The sequence below is a fragment of the Bubalus bubalis genome, chromosome 12 (genome assembly GCF_019923935.1).
Source record: "Bubalus bubalis isolate 160015118507 breed Murrah chromosome 12, NDDB_SH_1, whole genome shotgun sequence".
NCBI classification, from domain to species: Eukaryota; Metazoa; Chordata; class Mammalia; order Artiodactyla; family Bovidae; genus Bubalus; species Bubalus bubalis.
The window spans coordinates 14,580,316-14,604,410 of NC_059168.1; the positions used below are offsets into that span (position 1 = coordinate 14,580,316).

The window sequence follows — 24,095 nt, forward strand, 5'->3', positions numbered from 1 at the left end:
TCCAGAGTTTGTTCAAACTTATATCCATTGAGTTGGTGATACTGTCCAGCTGTCTCGTCTTCTGTCATCCCCTACTCCTCCTGCCTTCAATCTTTCCCAGCATCAGGGTCTTTTCCAGTGCGTCAGTTCTTCACATCTAGTGGCTAAAGTGCTGGAGCTTCAGCATCAGTCCTTCCCATGAATATTTAGGATTGATTTCCTTTAGGATTGACTGGTTTGATCTGCTTGCAGCCCAAGGGACTCTCAAGAGTCTTCTCCAACACCACAGTTCAAAAGCATCAATTTTTCGGTGCTCAGCCTTATTTATGGTCCAGCTCTCACATCCGTATACTGGAAAAACCATAGCTTTGACTATACAGACTGTTGTTGGCAAAGTAATGTCTCTGCTTTTTAATATACTGTCTAGGTTTGTCATAGCGTTTCTTCCAAGGAGCATGTGTCTTTTAATTTCATGGCGGCAGTCACCATCTACAGTGATTTTGGAGCCCAAGAAAATAAAGTCTGTTACTGTTTCCATTGTTTCCCCATCTATTTGCCATGAAGTGATGGGACCTGATGCCATGATCTTAGTTTTTGAATGTTGAGTTTGAAGCCAGCTTTTTCACTCTGCTCTTCCACCTTCATCAAGAGGCTCTTCAGTTCCTCTTCACTTTCTGTTCTTAGGGTGGTGTCATCTGCATATCTGAGGTTATTGATGTTTCTCCCAGCAGTCTTGATTTTGACTTGTGTTTCACCTAACCTGGCATTTTGCATGATGTACTCGACATGTAAGTTAAATAAGCAGGATGACAGTATACAGCCTTGACGTACTCCTTCCCCAATTTTGAACCAGTCCATTGTTCCATTCCAGTTCTAATTGTTGCTTCTTGACCTGCATATAGATTTCTCAGGAGGTAGGTTAAGGTGGTTTGGTATTCCCATCTCATTAAGAATCTTCCACAATTTTTTGTGATCCACACAGTCAAAGGCTTTAGCATAGTTAGTGAAGCAGATGTTTTTCTGGAATAGCCTAGCTTTTTCTATGATCTAATGGACGTTGGCAATTAGATCTCCAGTTCCTCTGCATTTTCTAAATCCAGCCTGTATATCTGGAAGTTCTCAGTTCATGTACTATTGAAACCTAGCTTGAAGGATTTTTGAGCATTACCTTGCTATCATATGAAGTGAGTGCAATAGTGAAGTACTTTGAACATTCTTTGGTATTGCCCTTTGGAATTGAAATGAACACTGACCTTTTCCAGTCCTGTGGCCACTGCTGAATTTTCCATATTTGCTGGCCTATTGAGTGCAGCACTTTAACAGCATCATCTTTTAGGATTTGAAATAGCTCAACTGGAATTCTATCACCTCCACTAACTTTGTTCTTAGTGATGCTTCCTAAGGTCCACTTGACTTCACGTTGTAACTACATTCAGATGGATATATCTTTCCTTTTCTTCTTTTCCTTTCACTTCTTTTCTCAGCTAGTTGTAAGACCTTCTCAACAACAATAATTAAGTTACTGAACACTAAAAGTGGCTTGAATGAGATAAATAATATTAAAAATACATTCTTGAGTTAATTTATTCTCAGAATTACTTAAAGCAAATACTTTAACCTTTGTTCATTCGAGATGGTTTTCAGTAGTTAAATGTATAAGCAAACTATGGTATATCCATGATAATGAAATATTATTCAGCACTAAAAAGAAATGAGCTATCAAGCCATGAAAATACACAGAGGAACATTAAGTACATATTGCTAAATCAAAGAAGACAATCTTAAAAGTCTAATACTGTATGATTCCAACTGGAATAACTATGGAGACAGTAAAAAGATCAGTGGTTGCCAAGCATTCATGGGGAGGACAGGAAGGTTAAATAGATGGTGGAGAAGGCAGTTTTTAGGGTAGTGAAACTGTTCTACATGAAACTAATGGTAAACATTTGACACAAATACTGGACCCTAATGTAAACTATGAACTTGGGTTAATAATAATGTATCAGTATTCATCAGCTGTATTAAATGTGCCATACCAATGCAAGACGTTAATAATAGTGGAAGTGGGGGAGGTGAGGAGTTACATGGAAACTCTGTTCTTTGCATTAAATTTTCTGTAAACCTGAACCCACTCAAATAAAATTTTGTCTCTAAGTTGAATATCAGTTACTTCATATGGTTCAACTTAAAAGTAAACACACTTTCACTGTTCAGTAAAATGTTATCAGTTGAGTCTTCACCCTTCATGCCTGCCGTGCCTGGTGCCCTTGAGTTTGGCAACTATGATTTAATGTCTCTAGAGAAGGAACGGAGAAGGCAATGGCACCCCACTCCAGTACTCTTGCCTGAAAAATCCCATAGACGGAGGAGCCTGGTGGGCTGCAGTCCATGGGGTCGCTAAGAGTCCGACACAACTGAGCGACTTCACTTTCACTTTTCACTTTCATGCATTGGAGAAGGAAATGGCAACCCACTCCAGTGTTCTTGCCTGGAGAATCCCAGGGACAGGGCATCCTGGTGGGCTGCACTATGGGGTCGCACAGAGTCGGACACGACTGAAGTGACTCGGCAGCAGCAGCAGCAGAGAAGGAAGCATCTGCCTCCTTTTGTTGTGGAAGAGCAGTACACGCTGCATGCTCTTGGTCAGGGCAGGAGCATGGTTTCTGTTGTTCCTCACACAGATTTTCAATCAGTCCCCCGTTTTTGGCCAACTGCCTTACTAGTGCTTTCTCTCATACCTGATTCCTCCAATTCCAGAGCTTTTCCAGGGTTTTTTGTTCATGTCAGCTTGCTCCTGGTATCTAGGTATCCCTTCACAAGCAGGCACTTAGTTTTAGCTCCCTCAACTCCATTAAATAATTTACCACACTTTATCAACTCACCATGTACAGAAATTTGTGTCCTCTTTTGTTTCCTTTTGTATTTTTTTTGTTTTGTTTTGAAGATTTATTTCTTTTTTTATTCATTTACTGTTATTTTGGTGACATTTCTAAAAGAAGTGGAGAAACATTCTTTGTTCAGTATGTCTTGTTTAATCAGCCTGCTTTCAGTTTTTTTTAATGTAATTTTAAAATGTTTTTAATTTTTATTGTGGCTGTACTGGGTCTTCACTGCTGCACAAGGGGGCTTTCTTTAGCTGTAGTGAGCGGGGACTACTTTCTATTGTGCACGGGCGTCTCATTGTGGTGGCTTCTCTTATTGTGGAGCACAGGCGCTAGGGCACACAGGGTTCGGTAGTTGCAGCTGGCGGGCTCAGTAGTTGTGGTTCATGGGCAGTTGCCTCACAGCCTGTGGTGTCTTCCCAGGCCTGGGTCTGAACCTGTGTCCGCTGCATTGGCAGGCGGATTCTTAACCACCGGACCACCAGGGAAGCTCAGTTGCTTTCAATTTGTTCAATAAGAATTTGGGTTTATTTCACTTTGTTTTCTTCTGTTTGGGGTAGTTATAGTAATTTATTGATAATATGTTCTCTTTAGAGCTCTGGGCAGCTGTCTTTTGGAGGATGCTACTGATAACAAATAGTACTTTTTAGATAACAAATAATACTCAAAATGTCTGGAAAAAGTGTCTCCAGAATCACAGTTGTGAACTAAAGTATGTATTTTTAAGTTGTTCACAGGGCTTAGGGCTCCTGCCAGAGGACTGTTACTCTTTGGTCCACCTGGAAATGGGAAAACAATGCTGGTAAGAATCCCTTTTAAATTGGCAAGTTCTATTGAGATATTAAGGGTATAATATGAATAAAAGAAACATTTCATTGTCACTGAGTCTGTTGTTTATGGCTTGCCTTTTGTTGTTATATACTTTCTCCCTCTCCCTTCCCTCCCCTCCCCCCACACTGCACACCTTGTGGGATCTTAGTTTTCAGATCAGGGATTGAATCCAGGGTCATGGCAGTGAAAGCACTGAGTTTAACAACTTGACCACCAGGGAACTCCCAGGTTTTAAGCTAGTTTTTAATGATGAAGATAGGGAAAAAACCGTGTATGTTATCTCCAGTATTAGTTTGATACTGGGAACAGTATAATTTTCATTGTTTTCCCAAGTTAAATATTAAAATTTTGCCCTAGAAGAGCTTACCTTACTATATTGAGTATCTTGCTAATCTCTGATTTTTTTTTTTTTTTTTTACTATTTTAGCAGGTTTATTTAAATAAAATAATCAGCCTGATAACAGATTTCTCCCTTTCTTTTTTTCTAATTGAGGCATAACTGACATACAACAGGTTGTTTTTTCTATATCGTTTTGCCAGAAGTTTTTGCTAGGATCTGAATACCTCTTTTCCTGCATGACTCTGCTACAGGGAAAACTAAATAGGGAAAGAGTAACTTTTTCCTTCAGCTGTTTATCTTTCTCTAACCAGATATCTTTTATAACTGGGAAGAGAATAACACACCCTTCTTTTTTTTTCAACCTGTCCCTTTGACATCTCTCTTAGAGAAAAAGAGAGTGAGAAGAAGCACAGCTCCTCCTGCACCTTTTTCTCATTGCTGAGAAGGAAATACATTGATTGCTATTTGTTGGAAATTGTGTTATACCTTATGTTTTTAGGAAATGTTTTCTAGAAATTAAATTGATCACATGTAGTTATCTTTTTAAAGCAATTGAACTAATATATTTACCTTTCTGATTTTTAAAGGCTAAAGCAGTAGCTGCAGAATCTAATGCAACCTTCTTTAATATAAGTGCTGCAAGTTTAACTTCAAAATATGTGAGTGTTCTTTTTCCAGTATTGTCATGCTTTAAGTTACTGTCTAAATGTTACTGTGTTAAGAATAAATGTCAATAACCTTACACAAAGATGTTTTTCTATGAGTTTTATATCTATTACTTACATATTATTTAAATATCTTCTTTTTTTACCCTTCAAAGTAGAAAGTTATGTGCCTTTGTTAGGCTCGTTTAAGTAAAAGTGAAATTTTTCTGTGCGATTTGTTTGTTAGGGTTGTATATTAAAATACCACAGACTAGCTGGCTTGAACAATAGAAATTTGGAGGATAGGAGTACAAGATCAGGTACTCGCAGAGGTCTCAGTTTTGTAAAGTAATTAAAAGTAACTATACAGTGATACTTTTCCTGGTTAAGTTTTGCTTCCTGTGTGAAATTTTACAAGTAAAACTGTTGTTACAGTAGGTTACCTGTATTAGCCTACAACAGAGAACACTGTCCTGGAAGTTAGGAGGTAGGGATGCCAACCTGACTTACATACGGAACTGGCCTTAAGAAAGTATCACTTGAGGTTTTACTTCTTTATAAAGTGTTGTTTTTTTTTTTAATGTATTTTCTTATTTTTGGCTAGGCTGGGTCTTCATTTCCGCATGCAGGCTTTCTCTAGTTGTGGCGAGCAGGGACTACTCTCCTGTTGCAATGCACAGGCTTCTTTTTGTGGTGGCTTGTCTTGTTGCGGAACACAGGCTCAGTAGTTGTATCCCTCAGGCTTAGTTGTTCCTGCAGCATGTGGAATCTTCCCAGATCAGGGTTTGAACCCAGGTTCCCTGCATTGACAGGTGGACTCAACCACTGGATCACCAGGGAAATCTTATAGGGTTGATGTCATAAGAGGTCATCTCTCTCAGTTCCTTCTGGCTCTGGGAATATTTGTTTTGCAGATTCTGAATCTGAGGCTTTTCCTTTTTTTCTTTATAATTTAATTTTCAATAAAAAGTATAGATGCCACCTAGAGGACAAAGTAGTTTTTGTAGTAGATTACCACACACCTCATGACCCTTTCAAAGCATAGATGCTTTGGTGCATAGAATGGCTTTAGTATAGTGTTCAAGCCCCTGATAATGTCTTAAGGAGTGTTCATAGACCACCTGGACCAACTAGAAATGCTTTAACATTTATTGACAGTGATATTGTGAGAATGGATTTTCAAGATGTTTTTAGTAGAGCAAGTTTTGTTTAGGAGAGCACGTTCCAACTTACGTGCTTCTATAAATACGCCCTGCAGCCCATGGCTTACGGAATAGTGCTGCATCCCTCTGTCCTCTGGTGTTCCCTCTTCTCAGTAGTTACATCCCAATAGTTACTCCAGTCTCAAGTCTTAGAAATGCATAGTGAAACAAGACAGAGATATATACATATTTTTTTTTAAGTACTCACCAGATTCTCTTAATAAATAAGTAGTCTATTTACTGGTGTTACAAGGATCAACCAAGAACCCCCCTCACCCCTATTCTTTAAACCAAATCTTTGGTTGCTGCAAAGAAGGGAAGTTAAATTCCTAGGTACTAGATTTTCAGTAGTGAAATTTAAAAAGCTGGAAGGAACAATCTTGCATTTTATTGGTTTAACAGTGTCCAATGCCTTGTTTTAGGTAGGAGAAGGAGAGAAATTGGTGAGAGCTCTTTTTGCCGTGGCTCGAGAACTTCAACCTTCCATAATTTTTATAGGTAAGAACATGTCTTCCAACAGCTTAGTTGAACATTTGTAAAGTTCCCTTCTTCCAAATGTGAGGGAATGATAGGAAAGATTATTCAGAAGTAAAAAGTTTTTTAAAATTTTTAGTTAAGTATAGTTCCAGAAGTAAAAAGTTTTTAAAAAGTATAAGGTTAAAGGCTGTCCAACAAATTGAGTAGGATACATTATATTAATAACCTAATGTATCCTAAATGTATAGTAAACTAGGTTAATCTCAGATAACTCATGTAGCTTGGCTTTTAATTAAAGTTCCATCCTTGTATTTCCTCTAGATGAAGTTGATAGTCTTTTGTGTGAAAGAAGAGAAGGAGAACATGATGCTAGCAGACGTCTAAAAACTGAATTTCTAATAGAATTTGATGGTGTACGTATTGATTATGATATTTTTATGTGGTAGCATTTTAATGTATTTTCCAATTGAATGGCCCAAATTAGAAATAGATATCTTTATTGTGTTTTTCTTTGTTATTACTTTGAAAGTATTGAAAAAATTTTTGACTTATAGGTACAGTCTGCTGGAGATGACAGAGTGCTTGTAATGGGTGCAACCAACAGGCCACAAGAGCTTGATGAAGCTGTTCTCAGGTAGGGAATTCATGTGGAAATGCGCACATTTATTACAGATGTATTTACTCCTTCATTCGTCTCACGTATTTCTTCTCTCTTTCGTTCTCAGTGTAAAGACTAAATTCATTGTTTTCCTCTCTATATCCATCCTCTGGCCTCTTGTTAGTAAACAAAACTTTTGAGGACAGGACCAGCATGATATCAGGAAAACTGTTTTTAACTTTATGGTTTTAGGCAAATTGCTTATTTCTTCTGGGTTGAATTAAAGTATCTTAAAACTCCAAAACTGATTTTTACCCTGCTAACACAGTTCATGGGAGCTGCATTCTCTCTTCTCATGTGTTTGAGCAAATGTGTTCCCTTTTTACTGGGAGGACAGTTTGACTCAACATAAAATTCTTGGACCTCCCGTTCCTTTCCTGAGGAATTTGTAACATTGCCTGTTGTTTCTAGGACTGGATGTTGCAGTGTGAAAGTCTGAAGCCAGCCTGCTTTTATTCACATTTATGGGTTAACCCAGTAGGGTTAGTGTCTAATCTCCTTTCTACTACTACTTTTACTTTTGTGACCTTTGTTTTTGTGGTGGTTTTTGTTTTCTTTTTTATTGCTTTCCTGTTCTTTGCAGTCCCATTTTTCATCTTCTGTTGTCTTACTTCTTTGAATCTTTCTATCTCATTGAGTTCTAATTTCATAGGAGCCTTTTTTTTTTTTCATTAAATTATTTTCTTGGAAAGATATTTGGTCACAGTTTTAATTTGCTTTATGGCAAAATCCTCTTGTGCATGTTCTTCATTTTATGTATTTTATGTTTACTGTATTCTTTCCCCTCTTTTTTTGGTACTGTTTTTTAAAATCAGTCCTATGCTTTTGTCTGTTTTGCCTATTTTATTTGAATAAGGGGAGTTTTCTTGGAGAATGTAATTTTGAAAGGATGTTGTAGAAGAGCTAGAAAACTAAGATAGCAAGGCAAATATCTCGAATTGTCCTATATACCCTGGACTGGTGGGCCGTCTCCCTGACTCACAACAAAGCCCCACCTGGTGAAGAAGTGTACATGTATGTAAATAAGAGATTGGGTCGATTTAGTCTTCTTCAACTGAAAAAGATTTGGCCATTGCAAGACAGCTTGTCCTCTTGCCAGACTGACTGATATCTTCTTACAAAGATGTTGTGTCTTTGAGTTTCTTTGTTCAGTCTCATCTTCCTTGTCATTCTTTTGCTACTGACTAGGGTCACATGGTCTGCAGAGCCAGTCCTCACATGCTTGTTTAAATGTGGGGAGGTTAGTTTTATTGCCCCTCAGAGTGTTCTCTGTTCCCTCTGGAAAACTGCTCTGACAACCGTGTCTGGAATTTGCAGTGGCAGGTCCTGTCTATATTCACCTTTGTCGGTGTAATTTTCACTGCCCTAGGCAGGCCTTCTTCATACATTTTAGTTCTATAAACATTACCTAGTTTGCTGATGATGGAGTTTACGTTTCTGTTTCTGTTGTTCTTGTTGGTTTTAGTTGTTCTCAGTTTCAAGGAGATAGCAGAGATCTGTTTCTTCAACTTCTTATATCAGATATTTTGTTTTAAAGTGTTACTACTGTTAAAAAATACAGGTACATAAATGGTTAATTTAATTCTGACAATACTAAGGATTTTTAAACATTAACTGGAATTTTTTAAAATTTTATTGGAGTACAGTTGATGTACAATGTTCTGTTAGGTTCAGGGTACTGCAGAGTGAGTCAGTTATACACACACATATGTCCAATCTTTTTCAGATTCTTCTCCCATATAGGTCATTACAGAGTATTGGGTGGTCTTCCCTGTGGTATATACAGTAGATCCTTATTAGTTATCTATATTATATATTTAACTAGAATGTTTTAAAAGAGTGACTTTTTACATTGATGACTACTAAAATGTATTCAAATGCCTTGAGCACTATACTTAAAGCTTTGTTTTTGTTATTTGCTGTTTAAATTCAAAACTGTATTTCTGAGATTGCTTGAATCCTTTTTTTAGGCGTTTTACCAAACGGGTTTATGTGTCTTTGCCAAATGAGGAGGTATGTATCCATGTTTGAACTTTTTAATTTTAGGCAGAAACAAGACCTACCATTTAACATTATTAAGTCTTCTAGTACATGGTACAGCTGCATTGGAAAGTTTGGCAGTTTCTTAAAAAGATGAACTTACTGTAAGACTCCACAGGCTTCCCAGGTGGCGCGGTGCTAAAGAATCTGCCTGCCAGTGCAAGAGACGCAGAAGACGCGGTTCAGTCTCTGGGTCAGGAAGATCCCCTGGAGGAGGAAATGGCAACCCACTCCAGTATTCTTGCCTGGAGAATCCCATGGACAGAGGAGCCTGGCAGGCTACAGTCCATAGGGTCACAAAGAGTCGGACACGACTTAGCAACTGAGCATGCATGTAAGACTCCAGAATTTTATTCATAAGAGTCTACTGGAGAAATGAAAACATGTATCTATAAAGACATTTACAAGAATTTTTACAACAGCATTATAAATAATAGCGAAGAACTGCAAAAAAATCTAGTTGTCAGTTGGTGAATAGATAAACAAATGTGCTCATTCCTTTTATTGCTAAATGGTACCATACTATTCCGTATATGGTACTTTCACATACTGTAATATGGATGGACCTCAAAAATATTTTATTAAGTGAGGGATGCCGGATGCAAAAGATTACCTATTATATGATTCCATTTATATGAAGTGTCTAAAAAAAGGCTATTTCTAGAAACATAAAGTAGATGGTGGTTAGCTAAGGCTTTGGGTGGAAGTCAGAATTAATTGCAAACAGACACAGGTGAGCTTCTTGGAGTGATAGAAATGTCCTAAAATTGGATTATGGTGATGGTTGCACAACTCTAATCTTATTAAAAGTCACTGAATTATACGCTTAAAGCGGGTGAGAGTCCATGTTATATGAATCCATACCTTTAAATTGTGGTTGTCTACCTCAGACCCTTAACATCCTTGGTGGTAGCAGCAGCTATTTACTTTGTGCTTTATTTGGATTAGTTTTAACTCTTTTAGGAACTTTCAAAAAATTGTCATTGTCATTTTAATAGATAAGAGTGAGACTGTAAGAGGTAGAGTGTTTTGTGTAAAATCATAGAGCTCCTAAATGAGAGTTAGGGTTTGAACCTAACTCCTGGATATTTTATTAAGCTAACTCTTACGACTGATAATTCTTTAATGTTTCTTTTCAGACACGACTACTTTTATTAAAAAATCTATTATGTAAACAAGGAAGCCCATTGACCCAAAAAGAACTAGCTCAACTTGCTAGGTGAGTGATTTGATTTCGTCTATCCTGCAGCTTTTCTTTATTTTTCAGAAGTCTTTTTCTATTTTGTTTAAAGTAAGCGCATGTCTGAAACAAGTAATTTATCTGAATACTTGTTTCATTCTCTACTTCCTTTATCTTTTCACTTATCTCATTTTCTTATGTATGATACCTAAATTTCAGTTTCTAAATCCTCTGGAAGACATGACCTATTAGCTATTTGCTAATGATGGTATTATATTTTTTAAATAAAGTTGTATTAAAATAATTTTTCAGATGTAAAACATTGCATATTTGCCCTCACCAACAGGTATTTTCACTTAAACTTGTTCTTTTGTATTACACATAATTTTTTTAAACTTTGACATCTTCAAGTTTTTTTTAATAAGTGGTGTATTAAGTAGAAACTGAATATAGGAGATGCACTCATGCATTTTTAGTCATTAGAAAAAACTTAAAAAGTAATTTAAAATGTTCAACAAGAATGTGAATAGCTAGTATTGTTAGTAAAAAACTCTTTGAGTCCCCAGATACCTATGAAAAAAGAACAAATTCAGTACTTGGAAATATTGAGAGCCTTCATTATTCCAGTAAAAAATCTGCTAATAATGTTTCTGCAGTTATTTAACAGAGTACACGATAAGTAAATGTTTTTTTCCTGTTCTATTTTCCTCTTCCTCTTGACTTCCCTACTTCTTAGTTCCCTTTAATAATCTTTTGGCTGCCCAGGAGTTCCCACCGTGGCATCCCATTCAGGTGTACCTCTTTTTGCCAGTGTCTTCTACCCCAGACCCTTCCTTCACCCTGTCTGTCCTATAGGGTGTCCTACAGATGAAGAAATCTTCCTTGATTGCGCCTCATTCCATCAAGGCAGTTCTTGGTCTAGATAGAGACTCATTAATCTATAGAGAAGTAATTGCAGTTATGTGTCAGTTGGCCAGCAATGGTTTATAGATGTAACCTTTCCAGGGCACATGTTTACAACTTAATGGAGTCTCCTGTAGATGCAATATACCTTAATCTAAAGGAATGGTTCTACTTCCTATTGCCATACACAAAGATAAACTCAAAATGGATTAAAGACCTAAATGTAAGACCAGAAACTATAAAACTCTGAGAGGAAAACATAGGCAGAACACTTGACGACATAATAAATCAAAACAAGATCCTCTATGACCCACCTCCTAGAGTAATGGAAATAAAAGCAAAAATAAATAAGTGGGACCAAATTAAATTTAAAAGCTTTTGCATTGCAAGGGAAACTATAAACATGGTGAAAAGAAAAGCCTCAAAATGGGAGAAAATAAAGCAAATGAAACAACTGAAAAAGGATTAATTTCCAAAATATACAAGAAGCTCATACAACTCAATGCCAGAAAAACAAACAACCCAATCAAAAAGTGGGAAAAAGACCCTTAACAGATACTTCTCCAAAGAAGACATACAGATGTCTAACAAACCCAGGAAAAAATGCTTAACGTTGCTCATTATTAGAGAAATGCAAATCAAAACCATGATGAGATACCACCTGACACTGGTCAGAATGGCCCTCATCAAAAAGTCTATAAACAATAAATGCTGGAGAGGGTGTGGAGAAAAGGGAACCGTCTTGCACTGTTGGTGGGAATGTAAATTGATACAGCCACTATGGAAGATGGAATGGCGATTCCTTAAAAAGCTAGGAATAAAACCACCATATGACCCAGCAATCCCACTCCTAGGCATATACCCTGAGGAAATTGAAATTGAAAAAGACACATGTACTCCAGTGTTCATTGCAGCACTATTTACAATAGCTAGAACATCAACAACAGATGAATGGATAAAGAATTTATGGTGCATATATACAATGGAATATTACTCAGCCATAAAAGAGGATGCATTTGGGTAAGTTCTAATGAAGTGGATGAACCTAAAGCCTACTATACAGAGTGAAGTGAGTCAGAGAAATATAAACATCACATACTAACACATATATATGGAATCTAGAAAGATGGTACTGATGAGTTTATTTATAGGGCAGCAGTGGAGAAACAGACATAGAGAACAGACTTATGGACATGGGGTGGGGGAAGAGGAAGAGGGTGAGATGTATGGAAAGAGTAACATGGAAAGTTAACAATACTATATGTGTAAATAGATAGCCAATTGGAATTGGCTGTATAACTCGGGGAACTCGAACAGGGGCTCTGTGACAATCTAGAGGGGTGGGATAGGGAGGGAGATGGGAGGGAGGTTCAAGAGGGAGGGGACATATGTATACCTTTGGCTGATTCATGTTGACATTTGGCAGAGAATAAAATTCTGTAAAGCAATTATCCTTCAATTAAAATAAATTAATTAAAAAATAAAAAGGGATTGATTCTAATGGTGAAAATTTGAGGCATTATAAGGAACCAGTAGGTTGTTTTGTTTTTAGTGAGTGGGCCTTCCTGTGCCCTTAAAAATCAAATCACAGAGCTGTCTGCTTGATGACAAAGGCAAACTAGGGTTTTACCCTCTTATTATGTGGCGATTTTAAATCTGGAAAGGTAAAAATAACTTGTTCTTTCTTCCTTCTTATTCTCAGAATGACCAACGGATACTCAGGCAGTGATCTAACAGCTTTGGCGAAGGATGCAGCACTGGGTCCTATCCGAGGTAGGAGTTCCAGAGCTTGAAACATTTAGAACTGTTTATTACACCATTCAGAAGTTTAAGAAGTCATTATTGAGAGGTCTTTTTTATTCACTGGAAAGCAGTAAAGCTGAATCAGTGGAAAACTTGATTAAAACTTGATATGGAGTTTCTAGACTTAAGGTTAAGTAACCTTTCTGAGAAAAGCTTTAGATTCATTGGCCACACATGCTCTGTAGCATATGCTGCTGCTGCTGCTGTTGCTACTGCTTCTGCTGTTTCTTCTTCCTCTTCCTTTTCCTGCACTTCCATTCTCCTCCTTCCTCCTCTTCTTCCTTCTCCTTATCCTCCTCCTTCCTCCCCCTACCCTTTTTTTTCCCCCCACAACACAGAAAATGTGAAACCATTCTTAGCTCACAGACCATATAAAGACAGTCCATGGATCATTGTACCGTGAGCCTTGTTCTAGACAGCAGATTTTGCAACTTGATAGTAGGTTGGCAGCGAAAAAAAAATAAAAACCCCTCAAGAATAAGAGAGCTTTTTTAAGCAAGTGAAAAAGAATAATAAAGGGAAAATGTTCTTATCTATTTTATGGTTCTTTTCAATTCAGTATTCTAATATCACTTGAAATTAATGTGTGTAAGGAAACTTATATAAATAGATGTTTTTACTTTTATTATTATATGTTATCTTTTGAAAAATTGCAGCAAAGTATATCATTCATTGCTTTGTTTTGATTCAAGGTAATTTGTTGATTCTGAAATACCACATCTATCATTCTTAGGTTATGTTAAACTCAGGGTGATAATCACTTTAGAGTAGATGTTGTCAGCTACTTTTCCACAGGCAGCATGGGAAGTGGATGGGTGATGCTCCCAGGTTTGCACTCAGATTACTGGCTATGATGGCAAAGTAGAACATGGATCATGCAACTTCAGAGTATATCTCTCACGGTCAAACAGACTGCTGCTGCTGCTAAATTGCTTCAGTCGTGTCCGACTCTGTGTGACCCCATAGACGGCAGCCCACCAGGCTTCCCCCGTCCCTGGGATTCTCCAGGCAGGAACACTGGAGTGGGTTGCCATTTCCTTCTCCAATGTACGAAAAGTAAAAAGTGAAGGTGAAGTCGCTCAGTCGTGTCTGACTCTTTGCGACCCCATGGACTGCAGCCTACCAGATTTTCCAGGCAAGAGTACTGGAGTGGGGTGCCATTGCCTTCTCTAGTCAAACAGACTACTGGTTAAGAACCGTTGCTTTGCTGCTGCTGCTGCTAAGTTGCTTCAGTCGTGTCCGACTCTGTGCGACCCCATAGACGGCAGCCCACCAGGCTTCCCCCATCCCTGGGATTCTCCAGGCAAGAACACTGGAGTGGGTTGCCATTTCCTTCTCCAATGCATGAAAGTGAAAAGTGAAAGTGAAGTCGCTCAGTCGTGTCCAACTCTTTGCGACCCCATGGACTGCAGCCTACCAGGCTCCTCCGTCCATGGGATTTTCCAGGCAAGAGTATTGGAGTGGGGTGCCATTGCCTTCTCCGAAGAACTGTTGCTTTAGAGAGTAATAAATATAACCTTGAGAATATATTTTGAAACTCTGGGTAAAGCATTTTAGTCACGCTTTCATTATGTTGGAGGCATAATATCTTGTTCAAATAGTGAACTCAGAAACATTAGCTAATGTATAAATCATTTGTATTTTGGGGATATGTTAGCTGTTATTCTGAAAAAAAAAAAAAAGTTGTTGACTTAAAACAACTAATGACTTTTGTAAAGAAGTTGCATTAAGTTTAGTTTCAGATTTATAGATTCTGTTGTTCTTGAGCAATATACGAAGAAACCGATGCCTTCCTAAGAAAGAGTATTAGTCTAAGCATTTATAAATTGTATGGGCTCTAATTATTAATCTATTTTTCTCTTCATATAATGATTCATGTTGAACATATACTTTTAGATTATTGAACTTTGTTAACTTAAACTTGGAAGTCATTTTTTTCCCTAAGTGGCTCATTTTTATATTTTACAGAACTGAAACCAGAACAAGTGAAGAATATGTCTGCCAGTGAGGTAAACTGTTTTATAATTATCTTTTTTTTTGTCTGGTCCTGTAGATTGCAAAACATATCTTTTGTCTGGATTTTTCCAGTTTGATTAGAAACCAGAAAAAATTACTTTTGCTTCATTTCAAAATATGGAGGACTGTAAAATGACGGTCTCCTTTGGTGTCCTTTGGTAATGCACAAAATATATATAATCATTAAATCATTTTCTGTCAGATCATTATATAAATACTAAACAAAACAAACTTATAGGCAACTTGAGAATTCTGTACATTGTAAAGATGGCTTGTAATAGGTTAACCCCTTGATGTTCTATTCTGTTAGTTTTTCAGTAATGTTTGTTTTCTTTCTTATAAAAGCAATACAATTTCCATTGTAACATAATTTGTTACATCTTAAAAATATGGTAGGTCCCCTTAAGAGATGCTGAAACATTACTTTTAAAAAAATTGCCTGCAAAATATAGAATTGGATATATAGAATAATCATAACTATGCATTCAGACATTTTAAATCAGATTTTAATTATGTAACTTATCTCTCAGAGCTCAGATAGCACCTGAGACATTACTAACCAACCAGAGAGACTTCATTCTTGGCATAGAATAGAGAAGAGAACTCCACTGGAGTTTGAGTGTGAACTCAAAAACAACAACAACAACAAAACCCCCCAGAAACATGGGCTGGAGGATGGCAAGGGGTTTACACATTGCAGAGAGTCCTGTCCAAGTATTAATAGTGAAATCTTAATGTAGAGAATGAGTGTACTTGAATTTGAGTACATTTTGGCAGTCCTTTTTCTTCATGCTTCCAAGTAAATTTGAGGTTATTATCTTCAGGCACCTTGTGCATAGTGGTTAACCAGCTACATTACTAAGAAAGCCTTCACACTTCTTGCAACCACAGCACTTTTCCATTTCAACGGTCTAGTTTACCTGGAGTATGAATGAAGCTTTTTAGGAATAAAGAATTCCACATAACATATATGGTGTTTAGCTATGATTACCTTTAAAATTCACATTTAAAGTATAGTTTCATGTTCCTCTTATCTGACTCATTATTTTGATTCCATGTATTTCTAATTAAATATATATTAGTACTAAGTGTCTTGAGGGCTTTTTTACTTATGTATAAATTATTAACAATATCCCATCTATATATTATTTTTTAAATGTTCTTTTAAAATAAACCTAACATGTGCTTTTCTATCCAAAAAGTAAGCACTGTGCATGAATTCTTTCTTTCCCACACACCACTCTCCCTGCCCTGGACTCAGGACAGGTAAACTTGGTATTTCATGTATATACCCTGGCCCCCCTAGATTAAAATTGAAGAAAGGTCTATTGTGTGACACTTTAGGCCTGTCTTTGTCCCATGAACAGACCATACAGAATGAAGGAGCTAATCAAGGTCATAAGTAATGAACTAAAACCATCAGCTGACAAATAATTGTTAGTAAGAAGTTGTCTACTAATTCCTAATCAACTTCTGAAAAATCCACTGAACCCCATGTCTGCAAGCATTCCTCACTCTGTCTCAAGCGCCTCGGCCCTGGCATTTTCTGTGAATAAGGAATGGCTACCCACTCGTGTTCTTGCCTGGAGAATTCCATAGACAGAGGAGGCCCTGTCCATAGGGTCGCAAAGAGTCAGACATGACTGAGCAGCTGACACTTGCACTTTTTCACTTTCAGCCATTCGGAAGGCCACAAAACCCATAAATGGATGCTTGGATGCACCTTCATTAGTACCTTATACTAGTTCTATGAAAGCAAGTGGGTGGCTGCTTAGGGAATAGGAAAAATTCTTAGGAATCTGTCCGTAATTATTTCATGAGATAAGAAACCTGTCTTCTGTTGATAGTAGATTTATTAACCTTTATGCTTTACCCATCCTGAGAATTATACGTATACCTAAACTTTAACATTTTTCTTCTTCATTGAACAAACTCAATTAAACATGTTCCTATTTTACTTGAAGAATAAATTCAGTCTGTTTTCTTTTTTTAGTAACTCTTCTAGAGTCATGATTTTAAAACAAGGCAATTCTGTGGCAATAGGTGTCTATTACCATATAACAAAACTTGCCACAAATTTTAGCAGCTTAAATGACATGTGTTTATTATCTCACATTTTCACAGAGAAAGGAACATGGGCACAGTTTAGCTGAATCCTCCACTTCAAACTCTCTGAGGGCTGCAGTCAAGGCATTGGTCTAGGGTTTCTTACAAAGCTGTAATCAGGATGTTGTCTGGGGCTATGGTCATTATAAGGCTCAAACTAGAAAGATCTGCTTCCAGGCTCATGTGTTTTTTTGTGTTTTGTTTTTTGCCAGATTAATTTCCCCTTGTGTTGTTGGCCTGAAAGCCTCAGTTTTCTCTGTTTATTGGCTGGAAGCCACCTTCTGTTCCTTGTCATGTAGGCCTCTCCAACATAGTAGTTTGCTTCATCAAAGCCAGTGAGCCAGGAAGAGAATAGAGAGTGCCAGCAGGATGAAAGTCATAGTCTTGATAACCTAATCATAGAAGTCACATCTCATCACTTTTACTGTAGTCTGTGCTTAGGTCCGTCTATACTCAGGAGAAGGGATTACACAAGGGCATATATAACAAGAGATGGAATCATTAGGAGACACAGCAGGAGATACCTGCCACATCTGTAAATCAATTTAATTTTATGTTTAATGGGTCACACTTGGCCAGCAAAAAAATCTGCTTTTATATTAAGATGAGCCCTCTCAACTCTACTTTAGAACTCTGAAAAACATTGTTGCCTTCTGGGAGCAAGGCACACTTGAAATTGCCTATCCCAAGACTAGAATCAGCACCTTTAGGAACCTGGGTTCATTTTAATGGAGAATAATTTAAAGACTGTGTGTAAAAATGCATACTGCTTTCTTTTTGTTAGTTTGGGTGTTAGTCTACTCCAATGACAGCTTAAAAATACTAATTTTTTAAAATATCATGAATTCATTCTAACAGTACATTTATTTCAGTATTACAGTGTAATATATCTACTTGAATTGTATCTTGTATTTTAAAAATATGTAAGCCATTTCATTATTTTAAACTAAATTTTATCTATCTACTTGGCTGTGTTGGGTGTTCATTGTGGCGCGTGGCTCTTCCTTGCATCCTGTGGGATCTTCATGGTGGTGCACAGACTCTCTAGTTGTGGTGTGTGGGCTCAATAGTTGTGGCACATGGGCTCCAGACTACATGGGCTTTAGTAGTTGCTCTGCAGCGTATGGGATCTTAGTTCCCTAACCAGGGATCGAATCTGTGTCCCCTGCATTAAAGGCGGATTCTTAACCTCTGGACCACCAGAGAAGTCCCTAAATTTTAGATAGTACTAAAACTTAAAACTACTGAATTATAAAAAATAACATGATGGTACCTTTTTGTGATCATTCCGCTAATAATGTGTGTCCAGTTACATTGTTAAAGTTTTTGCTTCTAATGTATACTTTTATGCAATTTAATTTTAACCTAATGGTCTTAATATTAATAACTTGGTAAGAGCTTTTAGCTATTAGTCCTGGCTTATGAGTTTATGTTTATAAAGCACTGAAAGTCTGGCAATAGTGAATACTGCATTAACTAAGTGTTAGTCACTTAGTCATGGTCGACTCTTTGCAACCCCATGGACTGTAACTCATCAGGCTCCTCTGTCCATGAAATTCTACTGTATAAGTGTCCATTAAATAACTGACCTGGGTCTCCTGCAGTGCAGGCAGATTCTTTACCGTCTGAGCCACCAGGGAAGCCCTAATTTAAAAATACATAAATACTGAATAATGGCAACCTTTTATAGACATCAAGGAAATCCATTTTATTTTCTTACTGATTTTCTTAATCTATGCAGTGTTGATATTAGGATATGAAGTAGTTAGATTGGGTTTTATAAGAGTAATAAAAAGAATATACTCAATCTAGATGTCTGTCAACAGATGAATGGATAAAGAAATTGTATACATATATACAATGGAATGGGAGAAGGCAATGGCAACCCACTCCAGTACTCTTGCCTGGAGAATCCCATGGACGGAGGAGCCTGGTAGGCTGCAGTCCATGGGGTCGCTAGGACTCGGACACTACTGAACGATTTCACTTTCACTTTTCACTTTCATGCATTGGAGAAGGAAATGGCAACCCACTCCAGTGTTCTTGCCTGGAGAATCCCAGGGACGGGGGAGCCTGGTGGGCTGCCGTCTATGGGGTCGCACAGAGTTGGACACGACTGAAGTGACTTAGCAGCAGCAGCAGCAGCATACGATGGAATATTACTCAGCCATAAAAAGAAACGAATTTGAGTCAGTTCCAGTGAGGTAGATGAACCTAGAGCCTGTTTTACAGAGTTAAATAAGTTAGAAAGAGAATAACAAATACCATGTATTAATATGTACATATGAAATCTAGAAAAATGGTATTGATGAACCTATTTGTAGGGCAGTAATAGAGACATAGACATAGAGAACAGACTTGTGTACCACAGCAGGGGAAGGAGAGGATGGGACAAATTGAGAGAGTAGCATTGAAACATATTCATTCAGTTCAGTTCAGTCGCTCATTCGTGTCCGACTCTTTGTGACCCCATGAATCGCAGCACGCCAGGCCTCCCTGTCCATCACCAACTCCCGGAGTTCACTCAGACTCACGTCCATCGAGTCGGTGATGCCATCCAGCCATCTCATCCTCCGTCGTCCCCTTCTCCTCCTGCCCCCAATCCCTCCCAGCATCAGAGTCTTTTCCAGTGAGGTGGCCAAAGTACTGGAGTTTCAGCTTTAGCATCATTCCTTCCAAAGAACACCCAGGGCTGATCTCCTTTAGAATGGACTGGTTGGATCTCCTTGCAGTCCAAGGGACTCTCAAGAATCTTCTCCAGCACCACAGTTCAAAAGCATCAATTCATCGGTGCTCAGCCTTCTTCACAGTCCTACTCGCACATGCATACATGACCACAGGAAAAACCATAGCCATACGTAAATAGTAGCCAGTGGGAATGTGCTCTATGACGCAGGGAGCTCAACTTGGTGCTAGAGGGCTGCAAGGTGGGAAGGCGGTTCAAGAGGAGGGGACATATGTATACCTATGGCTGATTCATGTTTATGTATGGCAGAAACTAACAACATTGCAAAGCAGTTATCCTCCAATTAAAAATAAATTTTAGGACTTCCCAGGTGGCGCAGTGGATAAGAATCCACCTGCCAATGCAGAGGACATGGGTTTGATCCCTGGCCCAGGAAGATTCCACATGCTGGGGAGCAACTTATCCCGTGTGTCACAACTACTGAAATCTGCATGTTCTAGGGCCTGCAAGAGTGGCCCCCACTCTCCATAACTAGAGAAAGCCCTCACGCACCAATGAAGACCCAGCACAGCCATTATAAAATTTAAAATAAATTTTAAAATGTAAATTAAAAAAAATACAGATAAGTATCAGTTGAAATTTTGTCTCCAGTTCTTAACTTCTTATTTGGGGGCAAAATATACATGTAAATATGTGATAATTTTTAATTGACCACTTTGTGCCAGATTCCATTTTTGTCTTTTAAAAATGCTTAGGTAAAAATTAGGTATTTATTAACTCATTTTTGTTTTATTCTGTATTCTCAAAACCAATTAAAAGTCTCAGAAAATAAGACCAAATTAATATGAAAATGTATTACAAGCAATAATAATAAAATTTTAGACATAAGCATCCTCCATGTTGTATTAAGAGCAATATTTCCTTCAGAGTCCCATGTGCATCTTGTTAACTCCTTTTCCCTTTCTGGGAAATATGAATTTAGCTTAGAGTATGCTTGTGGTGAGTGACACTTTAGAATGTAAAATTTCATGAAACTAGGCAGAAGAAAAATTGGAAGGAGATAACCCAAATAGTGGTTGTATATCTGAGTAGTGGGATTGTGTTTATTTTTTCTGATTGCGAATATTTTGTCTGGTTTTCTGTAATGATTGTGTTTTGTTTTTATAGTGGGAAAATACTGGGATTTAAAATGTTAATACCTAAGAAGCCAAACACATGAAATGAAAGTATATTATTTGGTAGGATTTCTTCAATAGGAAATGTACCTAATATATACTAATATGTAAAATAAGATGATTGGCATTATTTTCTAAGAATACGTCTATATATATTTTAACATTAATAAAGCATTTTTAGCCACCATTGGGTCAGCTATCGTATATGTGATAATCATTTGTATTGTGTGCTTTTTTTTAAATCTAGATGAGAAATATTCGATTATCTGACTTCACCGAATCCTTAAAAAAGATAAAACGCAGTGTGAGCCCTCAAACCTTAGAAGCATACATACGTTGGAACAAGGACTTTGGAGATACCACTGTGTAAGCCTGCAGAATGTTTACTTTTCAAGAGAAAAACATACCATCTTCGATGAATAGTTTTATCAGCTACAGAAAGTCAGCCTAAGTTTACAGGACTTTTCAGTCTTACAATTACTTGTGCACCCCAGAAGATGAACCATAAAATAAATTTAAATAAAGTATACAATGCAAATGGAATATTTTTGTTTAAGGCCTTCTTGGCTTGATGGTCATGGATATCCCAGTGGGCACTGTAAGTCAGAACACAAGAAAAACTGAATCTGGTCTTCTTTACCAACGTAATCGTAATGTAAATAGTAATTTGTATATTATGTTGCAGATGAAAGTATTCCAGAGACGGTGAATGGTAGAAGACACAGAGCCTTTGGTGGTTTGTCTTCTGACATCTTTTCTTAAAATAGTCATTTTTCCTGTTTTCATTTCCTACTATTGTCTTTACTATGGGTGATTAGAATGCCAAACACTCTGTTTCTTTTTTTTTCTTTTTACAAATTGTGTGCCAAATGAAACTTTTTCCTATGTAACAGTAGTAGGAAAAAGAATTTTGAAGGTTTTTCTTCTTCTTCATACATCTACAGACATTAAAAATGTTTTCTTTTCACTTTTTATTTTTTCTATTACCTTTCTACCAAATAATTTGGAGAGCAATACAAAAGCAACAAAACAAAACAAATTTAGTGAAAGGAGAAGGAGAAATTTTGAAGTTTTCAGATACTCTGTCATATAATATGTAGACCAGTCCTCCTGTGATCTGTAGTATTTTTTTTCTAATATGTTTGTCAGAAATCTATTGTAGACTGTTAACTTATTCCTAATGGAATTTATTTTCTGCTAGAATTATTCTAATATTTAAGAAAGCCAATTTTAACCACTATGAAAGTGGTTCCTGTGCAAGAGAAGGGAAATACTGGGAGTGAAGACATTTCTAATTTATTGCTTATTACTTCCTTACTGTTTACAGGATAATTACAAGCCAGTGGATCTACCATGTTTTATTAATCCCTCCAATGAAACTTTAAAAAATTACTGAATTTTTATACATTGCATACATTTTATAGGTTTCTTGTGCTCACTTTGTTAACTAAAAAGTTTTAGTCTGTTAATCTGCCTTTTGTTCCCCAAAAATGTACAGTAATTCCATTTCTTGTTTGTATGTGTGGGTTTTTGTTATAAAAATGTCCTTGTAGGAAGTAGAGACTCATATCAAGGCCTTCTAAATATTGTAATAAAGGCAAATGGATATTTGCCATTAGTTTACTGGTTAAAAGTTTGTTTACAGAAATCGTCTTTGGTGCTTTTATGTAAAATGTCATGGGTGGAAAGAATAATTTTATAGTAGTAACAAAATTTTTTTTTTTTTTTTTAGGAAAAATATCTTTGGTTTTGAGAAAATACATTAACGTTAACTTGCCCCCACTAGATAAGAATTTTATAATGAAGACACCCATACTTCTTAACTTTACTCTTTCTTATCTTAAAGATTTATCTAAATGTAGAAGATGTATGATTATATGCTGTTTATAGCTATAACTTAAATCATGTCTCCTCTAATCATAGAACTCCCTGGATAATAAAAATGAGGGCTGAGATAAATAGAAAAAAAATGTTTAAGCCAAAACCATGATATTTTAGGTCATGAGTAGTATCTTTTTAAGGTCTCAAACATTATAGCATCCATTATAAAATACTGATAATGAAAGATGATGAAAATATACACGATAAGTATGATGAACATCCCAAATTAAAACATTTTCAATAAAGCTCATAAAATTTCATTTTTAAATTTTCATTTGGAAAAAGATTATTGATGAGTGGTAAGTTGTATTAAAAGTCCATGTTCTTTAAACTTACAACTTTTAAACTACAAACTCCTTTAAAATTGTCATAATATTGTATACATTAATTGTAGCTCATTTATTGGGAAAAGTTTTAGATAACAGACTTCACATGTTACATAACAAATTAATATTGTCATAAACATTGAGTCAGAATTATAGTACTGTATGCACATCCATCTATGGAAGTTAATTTCCTGATCAAGTCTGAAATTGAACTTAGTGCTAGAGAACAATTTTCTTTGACTTACATGACCTAAGTTTTATTTTAAGCTGTGTTTCTCTCATAGAAGGGCCATAAAAGTAGAGTAATTATATGGTAGGACATGTAAGGTTTTGGTTTGATCTTTTTCAATAAAGATAGAAGTTGCTGAGGATTTCAGAAATAATATTAGACTTAGATTGTGACCTTGTAGATTTTGCATTGAGCTCTGTGTCATATTATTTAGTAAAAGGTAATGTTTAAACCTTAGTGTGCTTTTCATGTTACTATGGCAGAGTTTTGTAAACTAAATTAAAACTTACTGATGTACTGGACTTTGAGCCAATGGAAAGAATCAGTACTCTTCTTTCCAGATATCTTAAGGGTAAAAGCTTATTCTAAGACAGTCTGCCAAATGGGGTTATTAGGTTTCTGACTTGCAAATATGCTTTGTGCTTGGAAAGAATTGGAGGAAAAGCAGATACTAGAACTCTAATTTAATATACAGCAGTCTTTGTTTATAGTGTAAAATTCATTATATTTTGTACAAAAACTAATTCTTTTGGCAGAATGAACCATTTACAGTTTGTTTTTGGACTTTGAGTCAAAGGATTTTCCTTCAAATACTTGTCTCAGTTTTACTCTGGTCTTTTGTACTTTTCTTCAGAAGAAATGAATTAAAAGATTCAGCTGCATAAGTGAGTTTTTATCCTAATGGATTGGAAATAAATTATAAACTTTATTTTGCCTTTAATTTATTTGAAACTTTT

General features: G+C 36.6%; 1 protein-coding gene across 4 annotated transcripts in view; it reads left to right on the forward strand.

Annotated features, from left to right (window-relative positions):
* SPAST (spastin) overlaps positions 1 to 24,067 on the forward strand; it is a 57,304-nt gene extending 33,237 nt beyond the window's left edge. For all 4 annotated transcript variants that reach the window (XM_044925797.2, XM_006080580.4, XM_006080579.4 and 1 more), the window contains 10 exons: positions 3,589 to 3,663; positions 4,620 to 4,691; positions 6,301 to 6,376; positions 6,677 to 6,768; positions 6,910 to 6,989; positions 8,984 to 9,026; positions 10,193 to 10,272; positions 12,839 to 12,909; positions 14,908 to 14,948; positions 21,170 to 24,067. In XM_044925797.2, coding sequence (XP_044781732.2) covers positions 3,589 to 3,663; positions 4,620 to 4,691; positions 6,301 to 6,376; positions 6,677 to 6,768; positions 6,910 to 6,989; positions 8,984 to 9,026; positions 10,193 to 10,272; positions 12,839 to 12,909; positions 14,908 to 14,948; positions 21,170 to 21,292 — 753 coding nt within the window. In that variant the 3' untranslated portion in view covers positions 21,293 to 24,067. The remainder of the gene's footprint in view (positions 1 to 3,588; positions 3,664 to 4,619; positions 4,692 to 6,300; positions 6,377 to 6,676; positions 6,769 to 6,909; positions 6,990 to 8,983; positions 9,027 to 10,192; positions 10,273 to 12,838; positions 12,910 to 14,907; positions 14,949 to 21,169) is intronic.
* The last annotated feature ends 28 nt before the right edge of the window (positions 24,068 to 24,095 follow it).